This window comes from Arachis stenosperma, chromosome 10 (genome assembly GCF_014773155.1).
Source record: "Arachis stenosperma cultivar V10309 chromosome 10, arast.V10309.gnm1.PFL2, whole genome shotgun sequence".
Taxonomy (NCBI): domain Eukaryota; kingdom Viridiplantae; phylum Streptophyta; class Magnoliopsida; order Fabales; family Fabaceae; genus Arachis; species Arachis stenosperma.
The window spans coordinates 129,785,549-129,806,328 of NC_080386.1; the positions used below are offsets into that span (position 1 = coordinate 129,785,549).

The following is a 20,780-nucleotide window of genomic DNA, read 5'->3' on the forward strand; positions in this document are numbered from 1 at the left end:
AAAATTATAAAGACGGAAAACAAAGACAAATAGACGAAAGCAAATATTTCCTAATCCAAATTTAGAAAATATAAAAAAATACTAATTTTTTTTTCTAAAGTTAGGAGTGAGACTCGAATCTAAGACTCTAACGTAGTATTTGGTGGAGAGACAGAGATGGAAAAATTGAGACTGAGAGACAAAGACTAAGAGACAGAGATAAATCTCAGTATTGTGTTTGGTGCAAAATGAGAGAAAAATTGAAACAAGAATGAAACTCTAATTTAATTTGCACAAAGAGTAAAATTAGAATTAATTAATTGAAATGAGGGTATTTTAGGTATAAAATGTTATTAAAGTTTTCGTCTCTATCTCTAAAAATTTTAGTCCCCAGTGTCTCTATTTTTTGGAGGTACTGAAATATTGAAATTTTAGAGACAAAGACAAAAATTTTAGTACCAATTTCTGAACCAACAAATATAATACTGAGTTTCAGTCTCTCTAAGTCTCTGTTTCAGCACCTCAAAACAAATACTACCTAAATGAGGATAAGAAAACTATGCTATTTGAGTTATAAACTTATAGTTCCTTGGCCCAAAAAAAAAAATATTACTAACCTTGGGAGAGAAAAATTACCTTTATTATTTTGTATTTCCCAGAGTAATGTTACAAATGAAATGCTGTATTCTTTTATCTGATATGCACGATGAAAAAAGAGGAAATAATTTGTTGACCAAGTAGTAAACGACACCTGGTAGACTGCGTTTAAGGTCATAATGACGTGCACCTCCTAATACTATATATTCGGGAGGAGGAAGAAGAAGAAGAAGAAGAAGAGTGGAAAATATGGGTGAAGAGAGAGAAGATCCACAGAAGATTAAGCGAATAGCGGCGGATTCATACGACTACGACAACGACCCCAGATGGCAAGATTACTGGTCCAACGTCCTCATCCCTCCTCACATGGCCTCTCGAAACGACGTCGTTTCGCATTACAAGCGCAAGTTCTACCAGCGCTACCTTGTATTCTTCTTCTTCTTACTTCTTCCCTCTATTCAACTCACAATTATTTATTGGAAGTCCTTTTTTTCTTTTAGTGATCTTAGTAGTGCGTTTTTGTGGGGAATATTGGGAGTAATTTTTTTTTTCATTGAATAACTAACACTTCTGGAGAATTCGTTGTTTTTGATTTTGCGTGTAGAAGAATTTGTTTCTGATTTTGATTAGTTCAATTGATTGTTGCTGTTGGGTTATTTATGTAGTTGTAAATTAGTATCTATTATAGGGATTTCATTGTTTTGCTTATAACTTCTCATTTGTGATTTCTTTACTTTTGTTGTTTTTGTGTGCTACAATGTAGTCAAATATATACAATTTTCATATCTTGGAACGTGGTGTATACTTATTTATTTTTAAGGAATTGGTAAATTGATTCTTCTAGGTTTTTAACTAATGGTATTTGTGAATTAATAAATTAACAAGCTGCATGGACTATCTTCATGTAACAAGAATTGTCCCATTTCCACTACATTTTTTAGTTGATTGTGAGTGCTGAATGCTGAACAGGATCCTGATCTGGTTGTGGAACCAATGTCGGCTTCTGGTTCATCCCAGCCAGCACGAACCTCAACAGCATCAACATCGCCATCCGGAGCAAATGAACCAACCCGCAGAAGAAGCTCTGGTGTTTAGTCCTTTCTGCTAATCTAATAGTATAACTGATTGAAAATAAAGAACTAAAATGAAGAACATATTCGGTCATCATCTTTTCAAGTGCTTTGTTTAGTCTTACTCTGTGTTGAATTTTCCTGCAGGATCAACTGATAGAACTTCAGGGACATCCACAACTGCAGGTTCCAGTCCAACTTCTCTGCAATGGGATCGACAGATGATTCTGTTTTCTGTTAATGCTTGGGTACAGTCTTTCACATTGAACACCAATTCATGACTGCATCGTTTCTGGTTAATATATACCCCATTTGCGTATAACTGTTTTCATGACCGTGTTTGACTGATCGTTTTGTGCTGTTCATTTCTTACTTTGCCTCTACGTGGTTGATATAATGTTTACATTCTAACAATTGGGTATTCATAAGAATTCTAGGGTGCTTCTGGTTTGCGTTTTCATTTTTAGTATTTTTTGTTTTTTTGGATTTTGTGAAGGAAAAAGAGAAAACAGTAAAAACTAAAAACAATAAAATTTTGTTTTCACCTCCTGTTTTCTCTTTTTTGTCCTTGCAAAATTCTGTAAACAGAAAACACTAAAAATGAAAACAGAGAATGGAAATGCAAATCAAATGCACCCCTATCTTTTCAAATTTCCATCTTCACTTGCTAAGGAAAGAGAGGAGGATATGAGAATATGGAAGGGGACGAATTGGAATTGTGAATATATACATGAGGTTATATAATACATGGTCTTCTGGGGCCTTGTACTGTTTGCTTGTTGATATGAATCTCTTACGTTGTCAATTCTGTCATTTAATCTTAACATCTATTTTTAGGTATTTGTTGTGGCTGTTGTTGCAGCCATCCCATTGGTACCTACTTATCTTTCTCATAGGGCTTATCGACTTTCTTTTATGGGTACTACTTGCTCTGCTCTGTTCTCATTGTACTCGCAACATGGGGTAAGAGCTTCTATTTTAATGTTTCAATATTTTGACTCTTCTATCTATAATGATTTTTATTGATTTATTTATTATACATTATATGCCATTGCAGAAACCAAGAGCATGGAATATGCAGGCCTTGCAAGTTTACTTTCAATCCATAATTGCTTCAAAGAATTTTATATACTTCCTCTACTCCGTTACATTCGTTACATCACAACTTTGTCTAAAATGTAAGTAGTCCTCAGATAATCCTGTTATATTGTTTGTGGTTTCTTTCTGAAAGGCAGTAAACATTATCATTCCTATCAATTACATCTGTATAACGTTCCATAATTATGTTGCAGTTGCTTTGATCCCCATCATATGTTGGGCATTTGAACATGTAGCAAAGTTCCTTAGGCGTAATTTCAGCCGCTCCACCTTGTACAGGTGAGTAACCTTTACTAAAAGATGCAGCATTTATCTCATTAAGCATAGCATTGGTACCATCACTTGTCTCATTTTAGATTAGATTTACTATTGATACTAGAATTCCATTGCCTTCCTAACACTGCTCTAAGACTTCTATCCTGTTTTCTTGTCTTTTTCTTTCCTGATTATTTCTTATTATTTTGTCAATCTCATTCTTTAGTATGTGGTTTCCTAAGTGTACAACGGATTGAGAGAACAACTTAGCCTGTGGCATAGTGTAATCTTATTTATTTATTTATTTTGATAAAGAAGAAATATCATTAACAAGGAGAGAAAGGATATTACAAAAGACATGGAGGACAAGAGATCCTAAAGTTACAAAGATTTGGAAGGACAAAATGTACTTCAATAGCACATACACTCCAATACCCCCTCTGAAAATTTCATGCACCTTGCACCCGGTAGAAGCAAGGTGTCTTAACCCTATACCTCAATTCTTGATTGTCCTGATGTGTGTCATTAAATATGTGGGAATCTTGCTCCAGCTAGATGCCCCCAAACAGTAGCATAAAGCCATAAATCGCTCAATGGCACTAATATCTGGTTCCCTTCCTCCTCACAAAATAGTGTAACCTTTGCGAAGTTCAGTCTTGCATTATTATAATATAATCTCTAAAGCCAAGCATTGTATTCCTTACATAACTTTAATATATTTGGTGGTTTCTCTGCTGAACTATGTGGATAATTTGTCTAGTATTAAGCTAAGTAAGCAACTTTTAGTCTGAAATATTATCTTCAAGTTTGTAACCATTAATGCTTTTGTAACTCTTCGCTTTTCTCGACAACTGTCATCAGGAGCTGAATTTAGAAAATGTGTAAGAAATGGATCCTCATTAGTTTATAGCATCACAATGGAAAATAAATAAATAATTCAAATATTGAATTTTGGGCAACAGGATCCCCCCCTCTTTTCGTGGGTGGATGGGGGTCAAAAGTCATCTCCACTTCCTAGGCAACAACACCTACACTGGATTTGGATACTGACACAAGTGTACATAATGCATTGGACACCATTTTGTTTGAGACTATTCATATTTATTTGCATAAAACCTCAATAATATTTTTGTTATTATTTTGTTAGGAAGTACTTGGAAGAGCCCTGTGTTTGGGTAGAGTCAAACAGTACTACTCTCAATATACTAACATCACATGTTGAGATTGGACTTGGATTCTTGCTGATTTTCTCACTATTCTCGTCAGTTTCTCAGGCTCTTCCCTTTTGTTTTTCCCTAATGTTGTTTTGCTACAATTTCCCTCATATGTGGAGGATGTTGTTTGCCTCATGAATCCCCCATTTTTTTTACCACACATGCAGGTCACAGCGTAATGTAATACAGACATTCATGTACTGGCAGGTGTGTTTCATTGCTGTCTAATCTAAATTACATACAGTAGAAGCATTGGTCTCCCTTTTTCTTTTTGGAGTTATGTTAGTTGGAGAAAATAAGATTATTATCACCGAGATGAAAATGCTCCAATGGACTAGTAATAAGTGTGGACCTAGGAGATTGGGTTAGGAACAGTTTATTAGGGTAAGAGTTGGGGTAGCACCTACAATATGGAAGATGATAAAACATATCCTTAAGTGGTTGGAACTTTTGTGGAGAAAAGACCTATAGAGGCCCTAGTGGAGTGGATTAGGTGGAAGTTCCATAAACCATAGTTAGAGGAAGACCAAGAGAACCATGAGTGTAAAGATTTAAATATAACAACAGATTGAAATGTAAATATGTTTTATGATTTAGGATAGAAGGCATTGCTTAATCTAGGCAGCTTCCCACCTCGAGAATTACTCTTGTTGAACATATTGGTCCCACCATCGCTTTCATTCAAATTTCTAGTATGTGTATTGGGTACATAAATCTGTATCAAATTTTGTTATAAGACAGTTACAGTTCAGAAAAATTTCAATCAGATGAATTAGTCCCCCTTCAAAACGACGGAGAAACCAATCTGTGTAACAGAAGTAATTCTCGAGGACTTCTAGAGAATATAAATTTGTTAGAGACTAAAGTTTCGATTTGGAATTTCTTGAGAATTAATTTGGGTGTTCATTCTTTTTCTTTTTAAGGGTGTTAGTTGGAGATGATAAACAACTTCGCCTTTCATCTCATTCATGCATCCACAAGAGTTATGCTTATCCAATTTTTACTAGGAAATATTGCACTGAAATTCAGACATAATTTTCTTTCACCCTGTTTTGCCGTCTTTTCTTGCAGCTGTTAAAGCTCATGTATCATGTTCCAGTTACTGCCGCATATCATCAGAGTGTTTGGGCTCAAATCGGGCGGTCGATCAATCCATACATCCATCGTTATGCACCATTCTTGAAGACTCCAATATCTGCAGCCCAAAGATGGTGGTTAAGGTAGAAAAGGCTTGGAGTTTGGAGATTGGAGAACCACCAAGACAAATATAAACCACGTGAATATCTTCATTTAGATAATCAAATATAAAGTGATTGCATCATATGAACACCCTCGCCATGTAGACATTTTAGGATTCATCATCTTCAAATAGAAACTGATTTCTCATTTCTCACATGAATGGCACCGAGAACTGGAATAGATTTTGGGTTCAATATTACTGATCTAAATCGTCAACGTCTATTTGATTCCTGAGTTTCACATTAATGAAAATGCTCCCATCTCCCCTTTCTAGACCCTGAAAATTGGACAAAATTTTCTTTAAAAAAAAAAAAAAGACATTCATTCATTGTGATAATAAAATATTAGTCATTATGTATTTATTCGTGCTTCATATTTTTTTTAACAAAATATTCAATTTAAATAATTAAATTAGTAATAGTCGGATAATTGAAACCTTTTCACAGTAGCATAATAAAATTATTTCATGAATAGTAAATACATATTTTTATACAGTGAATTGGATTTTTCATACATGTAGCATAATTATTAGAATTTATATTAGAATGTTTTTAAATTATGTATAATTATTAACATAAATATTATATTTTATTAAATATTTATAACTTAAAGAATAAGACAAAAATATGTTGATGGATTTTTTAATAGAGAATCTTGTTATTTATTCTTAATATTAAAAATTACATTAAAAATGTGTTATTTATTGTTAGTCTGTTGTGAATAGATTGAATATTCTTTTTCTAATTCTTAAATTTTTTATTTTCACATTAAAAAAATATTCAATCTATTAATAACAGTAGATAAAACACTATATTTTTCTATTTCGAAAAAAGTAGTCTGTATAGATTCAATTAAAAAAAATTATAAAAATCTAATTGTAAATTTGATGAAGTTATACTAATAAAATATTAAGGAATGATAATATAAAAAGAAAAATTATAATTTAATCTCTTTAAATTATTTTAACGGTAAATTTGATCTCCAATTCTATTTAATATTAAACTATTGCAGTCACCAAAAAAAAAATATTGCATTTCATAAGAAACCAATTTAATTAATTAAAAAAATTTATCAAATGAGTTTTTTCTATTAATTGATCAGATAAATCATAACACAATTGAAGGAAAAAATAAGGAGTGTTTGTGGCTGGGTGCTAGTAACCACTCACCACCATGGGATGTCCTCGACAAAATGACTCTTCTACACACCTTTATAGATAAGAACCAAATTTGGATAGGGATACATAAGAGACACGTATAATAATACCAATTATAGTTAACTACTAAATGCTAAATGGCTTGCTCAATGAAATCTATGTAGCTACATTTCCTCGATGAAATCTGAATAACTTAAAAGATGTAAAGGACATATATTTCCAAATTTATTTTTGAACAGATCATTAATTCAAAAATGAAAAAGTATATGAACCAATTCTAAATCAGTCAAGAACAACTTAATTAATTATGAATATAATAATTAATTCTATTTATTTATGATTTAAAATATTAGTTATTAAATATTTTACCACATTTAAATTAAAAGGAGATACGTTCAGTATCATTACAATGTAAATCGCAAAAACTAATTCAATTAGTTTCTGTCTCTTCACCATTTAGAGACATTTGACTAATTTTTGACTAAAAAATCATCTTAATTCTCTAACATTATTGTTAAAAAATATATTGAAATCTTAGCTCATTTTTAAACGTGTTTTATTAAATAAAAAATATTGTATTTATTAAATTAAATAACTTATAACTCTTCATTATTTATTTATTATATTTTATATTAATAATTTATATTTAAAATTTATAATTTAAAATTTATGAATTAAAATTAAAATTTTGAGTAAATTTAAAATTTAGAATTTAAAATTTAAAATTTAGTAAACATTATATTCTTTATTTTTTTCAAAACAAATTAGCATTCATCTAAAATTTCTGTTTATAGAATATATAATAATAATATTATAATAACTACTTTTAAAATAAAACTTTCACTTCCTAAAGATTGTAAAAATATGATAACCATAAACAATTAGACACTATCAAAAGCATTGACATAAGAGTTTTTCCCCTTATGTGAATTATCCGAAGTTGGAGTGTTGGAATGCGTTTTGGCAACACAACATCCACTGAATCTAAATCCAACCAAATCCCACGTCTTTGAGCATCAGTTTGAAAAGCTTTAAAAACTATTCTTTAAAATTTTTAACTTATAAAAAACAGAAATTATTTTAGATATATATAAAAAAATAGTGTTTTATTTAAATACGGATATTTGGAGTATTTTACAGCGTTATGAAGATATTAAAAAAGTAATTCTACACGTTATTTACGTGTTGCAACACATTATTTAGTGTCAACACGTTATCTGCATATTGAACAGATGTGCATTACGTAACAACACATCGTATCCAACACGTTAATTGCGTATTGACTCAGTACCTTACATGCCTATAACGTCTACTTACATGTATATACACTAAAAACTGCTATTTTTAGGTAAAACACACCTTTAAAATTTATATTAAAATTTTTTAGCCTATAAAAAATCACATTAACATTATTTAATATGTTTTTTAAATATATTTTAACTTTTTAAAAAATTGTATAAAAATTTTTAAAAAATAAAAAAATTTAACTTCTCTAATTTTTTAAAACTATTTTATTATTTTTATTTATTATAAATTTTAAAATAAATTCTTCTATGATAATTTTTTAAATATAAAATAATTTATTTATAAATTATTTTTAATATAAATTTTTATGTTTTAATATTTTTAAAAAAAATTAATTAAATTATTTACCCAAACGTCATTGAGTGCCGTCTTTAAAAGCAAATCTTACCTGTCTCCATCCACTATCCACTCGCCACTTTCTTGGTTTCGCAGCCAACAACACTTCACTGCTATTATTTTATTCTCCTTTGTGTAAACAAGAATCACGCAACTCTGTTTCTGTCAATAAGGGAGATTGTCACAAACACAAGCCTAGTCAAGAAAGGACCAAACATTACAAGAATAATTCCATCAAGACAGCTAATAAGCTTAATAATTGTAATCTCATCCCATGACCCACAACAACATAAATCATAATGCCACCACGTCAAATTTTGCATACTCATTTCCTAATATTTCCCATGTTAAGAATATTTTAATTTTGATGTATTAATAATATAAATTTTTTTATATAATTATTTAATTTATTTATTTTTTAAATAATTATTCACATGGTAAAAATAATAATTTTGTTAGAATGATATTATATAATTAAATACATATGTAAAATTATTTTACATTAGCGGTGTATTAAAATTACCAATGAGTTATAATTCAAATAGTATAGTCTTTTCAGACTCAATTAAGAGGTCGCGGATTTGAGTTTTCTATCTTTGATAAAAAAAAAATAACGGTGTATCAAAATTAAATTTTTTAAAAAATATAAAATTAACTCAGTAACAATATAATTTGCTTTGGTTCCGTACTTTGAATAGTTTAATGGTTATATGTGTAAGGAAGGAATAACACTCTGTTAATTTTCTCATTTACTTAGATAGATAAATACATTTGCATGATTTTTAATATAATAGAGGTTATGTCAATCATTTTTATTTTGTTTAGTTTTAAAAACTAAAATATGCAAAAATTATAGAAAAATGTTAGGAGACTAATTTTTTTTATCATAATTAGTCAATATTTTATTTTTATATTATTATAATTAGAATTTAGAGTATAAATTAAAAATAAAAAAATTTATTTATTATATAACATTGTTCAAAATTATATTCATATTTTATCATAATACGAATTGAAAAACTAAAAATAAGCGTTAAACAGAAAATAAACTAAATCAAACAACTATCCTTGATACATGCATTTATTATAACAAGAAATTTTTTCTCATGAAAATTGACATTTTTACAATAAAAATTCATAGATTAATCTTAAGAATTTGCAAATTCATATATAAGAAACTAGTCAATAAGTCTCTTGTTTTTACTCTATTTTTTGAAAAATTTAATTTTTTTGTAAAAACATGTCACACATATAAATTTATGTATTTTTATATCATAAAAAAATGCTTTTTAATTTATTATTTAATGATTATCTAAATAAGCTTTAGTAGAATTATTATATCAAATATTTTATATTATCATTATATTAAATATATACTTTTTTAATATATTTATATAAAAATAATAATTAATATTTTTAAATTTTAAATATCAATCAACAAGTAAACAAACACACAGAAAATTTTTAATGTAAGGCATTATTCGATTCATTACTAATTTATTATATAAATTTAGGTAAAAATTTACATATATTTATTTTTTATATAAAATTAATAAATAAAAATAATTAAATAATTTAATATATTTGATTAAATTATCGTCTAATAATTTTTAACTATTAATTTTAGTTAAATATACTGCACGTGAGTCGCTAACATAAATTTATGGGAAAATACGTCATACGCGGTATGATTCCCTCCCAAACTCCACCACTCAAATCTAGCAAGCGAAGCAGCCATTCCGTTCCATGCAATAACAACCTCATCCGATTCATTCGACCGGCGATGCCTTCCCTCACCGATCGCCGCCGTGTGTCCCCGGACCTCGACCTCGACTCCTTCGAGCCGCTGAACTCCCAGCCGGAAACTGACACAGCTCCAACCAACAAAACCCGCCGCCTCGCCGGAAAAAACGGCCTCCGCCACCGCCCTACTCGCCAACGATCTCTCACCAGAGACATCGGTCACGTCGCCGCCGAGACCTACTTGGTCACTAGCCTCACATTCACGCTTCTTCAGTATCTCGGGTACCTTCTCCTTCTACTTCATAACTTCATTTTTGTTTCTTAATTTGTGGCTTTTAAATTGGTAGTGAAATGCTTACTTGTTCGTAACTAGAATAACAGTTAAACTTTGTTTGTTTACTCAATTCAAAATTTAAATAATTATGACAAAGGATTGGCTAAGTGTATTGTGATGTGAATTTTTGTTACTCGTGTGTAATTTTGTGGTGTGTAGGCGATTTTCAATTTTTAATTTTTGATTTTTTCATTCAGGATTGGTTACCGCTGGATTAAGCAATTTCTTGCCCTTGGATGTTACGCCATGCTTCTTATGCCTGGATTTCTACAAGGTTTGTTTTAATCTTAGGATTCATTTGTGATGTACTTTGACCCTAAAGATCTAATAATTAATCTCTTTTTTTATGTATATTTATTTATTTATTTATTTATTTAGTTACTTTGTAGGGTGTACTTGTAATTATTGAATGAATTTAGTTCAACATTATATGGTTTTATACTTTTGCAGTTCTTTCTTATCTTCGATAGTGTTATTGTGGTAATAATTTAGTATATCTTAAGCTTTCTAATTTTACTTAGGCAGCTTGAGCTTCTTAGATATTATCTTGCTCATTCTGTTTTAAGTAAAATATATATCCCCCAAGGATAATCTTGCTTTATCATGTTTTGATTCCATTGTTGATAATGTTGAAACTCGATTCTTCCTGTGCTATATGCTGCCATCTATCATGCCGTGCTAGGTGGAAATCTACACAGGACATTTTGTTTGCAGTAATATTGATCATGGAAAATGGATCTACTGTTTATTGGTTTGTTTGCTTGTTTGTTTGTTTTGTTTGTTTACTTTCTTTTATTTTCTTCTTACTGTTGACTTGATGCAGTTGCATACTATTATTACTTCACGAGCAAGGTAAAGCGTAGCATTGTTTATGGGGATCAACCAAGAAACAGGTAATTTGAAATGCTTGTAAATCTATAAATCTATCTTGTGATGTTGGTAATTCCATGTATTGTGTTTTCTGCTCAATATTCTTTCTAAATTTGGATTTTTTTTCAGGTTGGATTTGTATCTACCGGCTGATATTGATAAGCCCAAGCCAGTTTTGATATTTGTAACCGGAGGAGCATGGATTATTGGGTGAGTGGTTTGAAATATCTGCATAATTTTCTTTAGTTGATGTGTCAATTTTATTTTATGGGGCACTCTTTTCTTTAATCCTTTTTATGTTAAGCATTTCTGTCTCTGCAATGGCACACTGCTATTACTTCAATTAAGTAGTATATCAGGTCATTGTAATTGAATCTTAAAATCATAAAATAATGCGTATTACTTTGTTGGTATAACAGTCAGTCAGAAATCTTCTTCACTTATGACCAAACTAATTGGTCTCCATGAGACGCAAACAATTTAGTTGTGGTTATGATATGACACATTAGTGTCGTCCAAATGGTATTGCCTCCTAGGTAAAGGCTTTGTTGTTTCATCTATCTATATCTTTGAAGATTAAGTGATGTCTGTTGGATTTTGATTTAGGTATAAAGCGTGGGGATCCCTTTTAGGACTACAGTTGGCAGAAAGAGACATTATAGTGGCATGCATTGATTACAGGTACCTGGTCTCAGTTCCAGCAGTGCAAGATTGAATCTACAATTTTCCTTTGCTCCGACTTGCTCTATGTTTGAGGTATTCTAATGGAGTAATGGACAAGTTGGGCGCTTTTTGTAATCTACATTTAAAGGAATTTAGTCAAAGCTATTTATAACAACATTGATTTTTCTTAGAGGCTATAGCTTTTTCTTTCCTAAACATAAAATGTTGTTCAGAGGTGCATGCATATCTTAAGTTGAGTTGTTTGTTGTTTCATAAAATGTTGGAGTAAAACAGCATCACACTTAAGATAAGCATAGTCATTGTTGTCTGTTGACATCTTAAACAATTTAATAGCTTTGACTTTTATAGATTTGTTGCACTGTAGAACTCAGCTTTCTATTAGATACATTGTCACATTTAACTTGCAATGTTTATTCTATGTTTTTTACTTAATATATCTTAATTTACATGTGATGCAGAAATTTTCCTCAAGGAACAATCAGTGACATGGTAAATGATGCTTCTCAAGGATTCTCTTTTGTCATCAATAACATAGCTAATTATGGAGGCGATCCTAATAGGTGACATGCTACCATATAAGATACCTTTTCCATACTTTAAACATTCAACTTACAGATTGATATGTTTTTCCTTTGTTAAACTTTTAATAGGATATATTTGATGGGGCAATCTGCTGGTGCTCATATTTCTTCTTGTGCTTTACTGGATCAAGCAATCAAAGAAGTTGGAAAAGGAAATAAAGTTTCTTGGAGCATTTCCCAGCTAAAAGCTTATTTTGGTTTATCTGGAGGGTAAGTGATGTTATTAGTATTTTATGAGCATAGATTGATTTTTGAGCAATTTTTCAAAATTCAATAATATGATTTTTTCTAGATTGTCTACAAAACGTGGATGGAGTTAATAGGATTTGTTATAGCTGAGATTTTACCCATGTGGTCACATTTTCTCATTGTTTCATTGAAGAACAAATGTTTTCTTGCTTCTGTTCCTAGATAAAGAATCATGGAAATATCCAAAACTCTTCTTGCAATGGAAAGCACTAGTGGTAACTGGTGATTCTTAATGATTGAATATAAGGAGCACACCCTTCTATTTCGTGATAGCTGGTTTGACTGTTAAATCAACCTGTTGAACTATTCTGTCAAAGCATATAGCATCTCTGCTGCACCTACCTAGATTTGCTAGGGTAGACTTTTGAGTTTGATGCAGCATTGACCATCAATTTTCCATAGTGACTGATTAATGCCACAGAAATAACATCGAAGGGATTAGGGAATGATCTCTATGGACACTACCTGTGAAATATATGCACCATTTATCCTGTTAAAACCAATAGCATGCTATTCATTTCATTGTATACTATAATTTTGAGGCTGTCAAGCTGGCTCCGCTGAGTGATACTGCTTTTTAAAAATGCTTATTATAGAAAAACAACAGATTTCACATTTGTAGAAGGATATTAAATTTGAATATGGGTGATGCTTTGTGGAAAGTGATTGTATTCAGGGTAGGGAATGGCCATTTCACAAATCATCCTTCAAGATCTTATCCTTTGCTAAATATCAAGATTGGTGTCCTTTGTAAGGAACCTGGTCATTAGGGCTAAGAGAAGTAGATATTCCGGTGTATTTAACCAAAAAACGAAGAAATTCTGGTGTATTGATGGTACCTAAGCTGATATCAGTGTGGTATTAGCGAGGCCCGTATGAAAATGTAACCATGAAAATAAAAGATAGAGAGTATTTGAGCCAATGGCCTAAACTTTTCCCCTAAGCCTCTCTCACACTCCCCCTCCCATATGTAACCATATTCCTCTTCTCAACATTTCCTGAAACTTCTTTTACTCTAAACAGACTGCTGAATCAGAATTAGTTACCAAAGGGTGCTCATCAATATCTCTCATCTAACATTATCTACATGTACAATTAAGATAAGGGCCGAATTTGTGATTGACTAGTACTTAACATCCCTAAAGCCTAGTTTGGCAAATGGCACCCTCTGACTGCAAAGGCATCAATCTATGAAATATATGATTAGTGACGAAAAATTATTCAGTTTATACAGCTAGCGATAAAGGGGGGTGTAGGAAAACCATGGGAAACTATTAATAGGATAACCATAGAGATTTAAATGTTTAAGTAGGGTTCAAAGTTCAAACATAAAGATGATTTATGATAGAACACTATGACATCATTTGATCAATGTAGCCTAGCTCAACTAGTGGAAAAAGGATGTTTCATTGTGTTTCATGTTGTAAAGTGATAGAAAATTGGTGGAGTCTCTTCATTTGAAAATTGGACTATTGTTCCATAAGCCTTTTCATGATATTATCAAGGCAACTTGATTCTGAGAAAGAATAAGAACACAACAAAAGGGTTGTTTCAGGCTTGTTTGGTGTTAAGAAACTGTGTTTGTTAATTATGTTCACTGACCAGTTGTTATGTAATATGTACATGTCAAAGGATCATCTGCTAACCCTTTCAATACATGTCTGCAGATATAACCTACTGGAATTAGTTGATCACTTCCACAATCGTGGCTTGTATCGTTCTATTTTTCTAAGGTGTGTCCCAAATAACTGAGTTCCACTATAGCTGGAATTTAAAGATTTTTTTCCTCCTTAACAACTTTGACTTGTTTTATAGTATCATGGAAGGTGAAGAATCTTTGAAGATATTTTCTCCTGAAATCAAAATTCAAGATCCACACATCAAAGAATCTATTCCTCTCTTGCCTCCTATATATCTGTACCATGGAACTGCTGACTATTCCATACCATCATTTGCAAGGTTAGTGTATAGACTTGAAATTCAGTTGTCTTTTAATGCATTGCAACTTTCTTCGATATACTTATGTATTTTCATAAAAAAATGCTGGTGGCTGTTGGTTGTGTCCTAATGGATTTAATTAAGTTTCATTATAGATACATAAAGTTATAAACTGCCTAATGCGACCCTCTTCAGTTTTCCTAACCTGGGAGTGAGTATATAAAATTTGCAATAAAGCATGGGAGAGGTAGAGTTTGATGACTGTTTTTATTGCGAAAATAGATAAATTTCATGCTATTACCCGCCCTTTCATTTATACATAATCTTATGTTATTTCTATGGACGGAATACCATAATGGGAATGTTATACTTTATAAATGAAAATTTCAATTTGATGGAAAACAAGCACATGATTGATTGTAGTAGTAAATATCCTTCCACTTAACCAATGGTCTGGGTAGAGGCATGACCCCCCCCCCCCCCCCCCACACACACACAAAAAAAAAAGCAAAAAAAAAAAGGAAACTCCAATGCCCAAACAGGATTACTTCCAGTAGTTTGCTAATTTTTGTTCCCTGAATTTTGACAAATATTTACGTCGAAGAGTCTTTTTTTTTTTTTTGGTTGAAATATTTGTACTAATAAGTTATTGTTTGCAGTGAACGGTTTGCCGAGGCTCTTAAGAAGGCAGGAGCAAGTGTTGAGCTGATTCTCTATGATGGGAAAACTCATACAGATTTGTTCCTCCAAGTAAGTGAAAAGATATAACAAATCAGATTCTCTTGTATTTTATTTAAAATTTTTTGACTTAATACAAACTCAAATACTCGGTATACTTTTTGAACATTTCATTATGTAAACTCAATCTTCCTTTTGCTTTATAGTGCCAGATACTAACAATGAACTTATTTCTCAACCATGCTGTGTTCAGGATCCGTTACGAGGTGGCAAAGACGACCTATTTGATCATGTAGTTTCTGTGATACATTCCAATGACAAAGATGCTGTTGCAAAGGGTACAACTGCAGCACCAAGAAGAAGATTTGTTCCTGAGATTTTATTACAGATGGCTCGCAAGATCAGTCCCTTCTAAGCTTTAGTACCTTTCAGGGTCCTCATCATCTATTGGCCTTTCTCTCATTCATCTTGTACTTGATCGAAAGTAGGGAGTTTAAAAGATCATCAAGAACTTAATCCAAACCAGAAATTAAACCATGCCCACCCTTATTTGTTATAGTGCTTTTTCATGAAATTCTCGTCTGCGTTTGTTGTATTGTATGTAACTATGTATATACCTCAATATTTCATTGATTAACCATACTTCTAGTGAGAAATAGTTCGAGATACCTTATAAGTTTACTTCCATATTTCTTCATGTTACAGTTGTATTTACATGTATTTATCACCATATGTTATATTTATGTACTCTTCCTTGCTAGCAGATTAATTTAGTATGAGTGGTACTTAAAATGGCCCTGAAATTTGACCACCGATTCACTTTAATCATGGAATTTTCAATTGACCTAAATTGTATTCTGAAATTTTAACGTGTGTCTCAAGTTGGCCCTTCTGTCCATTTTCGTCACCAGAAAGCTGACGTGGCGAAAACGACGTCGTTCTTCAAAAACTCAATTCCCTATTCCTTCATCACTGAAAGGGGATGGAAATAGACGGAAGGGTCAACTTGAGGCACACGTTAAAATTTTAGAATATAATTTGAGTCAATTGAAAATTTGAGGGTTAAATTGAATTGGAGGTCAAATTTTAGAGACTATTTTGAATATTAACTCGAGTGGCGTATACTTCACCTAAAAATAATCTTTTCGCTCTCTTTACATCCATCACATTAAAAAAATAAAAATATAGAAAAGAATATATTGTCTATTTTTTAGTGCTTTTGTTTGTTAAAAACTGGTCATATTTTCTTAATACAAATACTATGTGTGATAATATATTTAAAAATAAGTCATTTATATGCTAACATCCTACTCATTTTGTAACTAAATTTTTTTTAAATTTCATTCTCCTTATTTACCTCTAAAAATATTGTAAAACATTCTTATAAACAAATATTATCAAATATAGACATTTTTATTTCTGTTCATTTTTTTTATGGGATGTTTGTCGGTATTAAATTTGTTTTGAGTCGATCAATTCTAGTAACTCATATAATTGGCAAATAGCTAAATAGTTAAATTTGTTATAAAGATTATTTGTTCTCTAAATTAATTTTTAAAAGATTTTTTTAATTAAATTCATCTTTTAAGATTTTAAATAAATTGTATTAGTCTTTTTATCTTCTTTTTTTTGTTAACGGCGTCAAAATTTGTTAATGTAACACGTTAAGTGATACTATAATACACACATAAGAGTCTTAATTGACTATTAACACGATATTCTTTTAATTAGGTTTTAATTTGATCTAATTTCATAAACTTATCATGTTAATCGTAAATTAGAACTATTAACTATGTGTTGTGGTGTCACTTAACGTGCCACATTAATAAATTTTGATGTCATTAAGACGTTAACTAACAGGAGTGACCAAAAAACTCTAACTTAAAATTTTTAAATGATGAATTTAATTAAATCTTTTGAATATTAATTTAAAAAATAAGTAATCTTTTAGAAATTAATTTGATCATTTATTCTATTAAATAATTATAAATAACAATTAAGAAGGGCTAAAACCCCAAAGTGGTTCCTGAGATTGGGCGAGTTACCCATAGTTGTCCCTGATTTTCAAAATTACCTAAAAATGTCCCTCACATTAAGCTCCGGGACCCATAGTTGCCCTGCAACCCTTTCCGGCGCACAGTCAGCAAACGGAGGGATGAGCTGGCACCTCCCTTGCCATGCTGGAGCCAGCAACAGCTAGCTGATGTGGCAAATTGTAATTTTGTACCCAATGTGGTCCTGATGCCATTAAAACTCTAAAAGCTAAGAATCATTATTATAATTAGTATCTCTTCTTCCCCTCTCCTTCGTCCCATAGTTCTGGTCCACCATTGTCATGTAACGGAGATTCTACTGAAGCTCTGAAGCAATGTTTGGAGGTGAAGGGCAAGCTAGTAGGAGCTCGATACGGTCAACAAGCAATGGATATAGGGCGACGACCCAAAATCGTAGCAGGCCTACGCGTGTACCAGAATGGTGTGGTTGCGGCTGCTGACCTGTGCTCCGGTGGTGTGGGACAAATTCCAACCCAAATAAGCCTTTTTTTGGGTGTCCAAATTATAATGTTAGTTGTAATTGTTGATTTTTCCTAGTTTTTCATTCGTTTCCCAACTTCTAATTTGGTTATTGAAACATTCGTTGATTGCAGACAAATGGTAATAGATGGTGTGGTTTGTTTGTTTGGGCAGATGTTGGGCAAGAAGCTGTGCCTGCAAAATCAGAAAGTGTTAACTATAATGATGAACAGAAGATGACAGAAGATTGGAAGCTGGAAAAATCAGAATCGGATGTTAGGAGTCAAAAGTTTATGATCAAATTATTGTTTCTGGTTGTTTCTGTAATGCTGTTGTAGTTAGTAGTGGTATTTTGGAAACTTTGTTCTCAATGTTGAGTGATGATGTGATTGAGTTCATATGTGTAATATTTGCATGAATGAAAAAAAGTTGCTGAACATCTAACTGTGTTAGTCAACCTGTTGGAGATATTAACTACTTTTTATACCACTAAATGTAATCTGGATGTTTAGCAATAGCAAAATATAGCAATAGCAAAATATATTCATCATTTTAAATCAACAAAGTCATGAGTCATAAGTTTTGACTGCCTTACAAAGCCATAAGCAAGGTGCTGCTAACAAAATAAATATAACCATATGTCTGGTAACAAAATACTCATGAAACATAAAGTGAACCTAACCGAACAACATGCTAAACCAAATTACTTTCACATTGTCTTATACAAAATAACTCCCAATACAAGAAGCATGTTATAGAAAAGTCTTCACTCTTTCTTCCTAGGTGCCTTGAATCCTGGAGTGGGAATGAACTTTAGGATACTGCCAAGTCTTGTAGCTGTTCCTGAGCTAGCACCTTGCATGGGATTAATTGGCGCATTGGCAGAAGTTGGTGAAATAGATGATTTTCTCTTTGGTGGCAGCTTATCCGGTCTTGAGTTAGTGATAGTACATACTTCAGCAGCCTACAAGAATTGTAGTATATGAGAGGATGCCTTATAATTACATAAGACTAAACGGTTTACTAGTTGTCATTAGGCGAAAGATAAATTGATTACCTGCTGAGACTCCTCTGATTCAGAGTAAATTGATTGAGAAAGCTCAACTTCAACTGGTTGGACATTAGTGTTTATAGAGTCAGTTGGAGCATCTTTACCAACATTGGCGTCATCAGCAGCATTCCGATCATGTTTAAATCTGATGTCTTTTTTAACAGTCTTAGCCTTACAAACATCATTATCATAATAACCATCATCATCAGAAGAACTTTCTTCGGCCCTTGGCTTATACAAACTATCTTCGTCACTATCATATGAATCAGAGGATAGTGCATCACCTCCCTCTTGTCGTGCTTGCAACACTGCCTTACCCTTAGCAACACTCCTCGTACAAGGCCTTGAATTAGTAGGAGGTTTTGGATTTTGATTGGTAGGAGGCTTCGGCTGTGGATTAGTGGGAGGTTTTGGCTTTTGATTAGTGGGAGGCTTCAGTTGTGGATTAGTGGGGGGTTTTGCCTTTTGATTAGTGCGAGGCTTCGGCTGTGGATTAGTAGAAGGTTTTGGCTTTTGATTAGTAGGAGGCTTTGCCTGAGATTGATCATTTGGATTGGCAAGAGGTATCTCCTGACTTGGAGAGTTTGGATTCGTGAGAGATTCTGGCATAGTTGGAGGTGTTGGATTAATAGGAGAGTTGGATGAATCGGAGGGTTCGGAATGTCAACTGTGTTGACAGGTATTGGCTTGTTTTGGGGGGATTCAGTGCTGAGGTTCCTCTTTTTGTCATTAGGCACAGCACCTTCTTCTTCTGCAAGAACCACTCCTGTATTGTCCATGCCCGTCTTTTTCTGCTGATCTTCTAAATAATATGGAGATGACACCCCATGTTTGAAATACACATCCACCAGACCATTATTCTTCTGAGCAAGGAAACACATCTCCCTAAGCTCGTCGTCACTCTTTAGATTCCTTAATCCAGTTTCTAACTTCCTCTCGGGGACTAGCCACCAACACTAAAGGATCTTGTCATAGCCTAACTCCTTGTAATAATTCCTTATAAAGAAAACGTCCAAGGTATCCTCATCTAGATCACCTAGGCAAGTTACGTGGTATACCTCAAATTTCCTTCATCATCTTTCTCAAAGTTTCCTCCATGATGAAACATGATATCCAATAACACATCTATCTGCACCAACAAATCAATATCATTGAATCACCACCATGCATTAATCCAATATTAAATAAATCTCTGTTTCATTGCCAAAAAACAGAGCATACACACACCAAACCCTTTGCCCTAACAAAAATTATTCAATATAATCCTTTAAGGTAATGCAACCATAAAATCCTAGAACAACCCAACACAGTAACAACGGAATCATACACCTTGATCATTTATCGATTGATGAAATAAATTCGAAAATTATTTCAACCAACACATACCTTCAACGACGAAGAAGACAGAGAAACCAATTGCCTCCAAAGGAACACCAAACTCTTCAAACGACCTGTGGAGGAGATGGGGAAGACGAACCTAACTCGCTGCCATTGATGAGAGAATGGGAAGATGAAAACTGAGCGTGAAGGAGAGGAGACAAGGTGTGATAGTGTTCAAACAAATATGCTGAAGGCAAACCGTTTTCAAGGGCTCCTCCTGTATGAACGACGTCGTTTACTACTTCATTAGGCGCTAAATTCATACTACGTCGTTTCAGTTGGCTCCAGCATGGCAAAGGAGGTGCCAGCTCATCCTTCCGTTTGCTGACTGTGCGCCGGAAAGGATTGTAGGGCAACTATAGGTCCCGGAGCTTAATGTGATGGATATTTTTAGATAATTTTAAAAGTTAGGGATAACTATGGGTAACTCGTCCAATCTCAGAGACCACTTTAAAATTTTAGTCATTAAGAAGACATAAATCCTTTTCCAAGCACTACATAAATTATCAA

The 20,780-nt window shown here is 32.4% G+C and overlaps 3 protein-coding genes across 3 annotated transcripts; 2 read left to right on the forward strand and 1 right to left on the reverse strand.

Annotated features, from left to right (window-relative positions):
- Positions 1-765: 765 nt before the first annotated feature.
- Positions 766-5,651, forward strand: LOC130956468 (uncharacterized). The gene is made up of 9 exons (XM_057883514.1): positions 766-1,002; positions 1,546-1,663; positions 1,794-1,894; positions 2,484-2,609; positions 2,704-2,824; positions 2,939-3,023; positions 4,147-4,260; positions 4,381-4,420; positions 5,285-5,651. Exons 1-9 carry the CDS (start codon positions 826-828, stop codon positions 5,435-5,437), a joined length of 1,035 nt encoding a protein of 344 aa, XP_057739497.1. The 5' UTR covers positions 766-825; the 3' UTR covers positions 5,438-5,651.
- Positions 5,652-9,914: 4,263 nt separating this feature from the next.
- Positions 9,915-16,018, forward strand: LOC130955806 (isoprenylcysteine alpha-carbonyl methylesterase ICME-like). Its single transcript, XM_057882780.1, has 11 exons — positions 9,915-10,274; positions 10,524-10,600; positions 11,150-11,219; positions 11,326-11,406; positions 11,803-11,877; positions 12,339-12,440; positions 12,531-12,671; positions 14,378-14,443; positions 14,526-14,669; positions 15,308-15,398; positions 15,580-16,018. The coding sequence occupies exons 1-11, from the start codon at positions 9,937-9,939 to the stop codon at positions 15,739-15,741; spliced, it is 1,347 nt and encodes a 448-aa protein (XP_057738763.1). The 5' UTR covers positions 9,915-9,936; the 3' UTR covers positions 15,742-16,018.
- A 2,587-nt stretch (positions 16,019-18,605) lies between these two features.
- On the reverse strand, positions 18,606-19,771 carry LOC130957732 (uncharacterized). The gene is made up of 3 exons (XM_057884575.1): positions 19,559-19,771; positions 18,897-19,424; positions 18,606-18,803 (listed from the first exon to the last, which is right to left on the reverse strand). The coding sequence occupies exons 1-3, from the start codon at positions 19,769-19,771 to the stop codon at positions 18,606-18,608; spliced, it is 939 nt and encodes a 312-aa protein (XP_057740558.1).
- Positions 19,772-20,780: the final 1,009 nt, after the last annotated feature.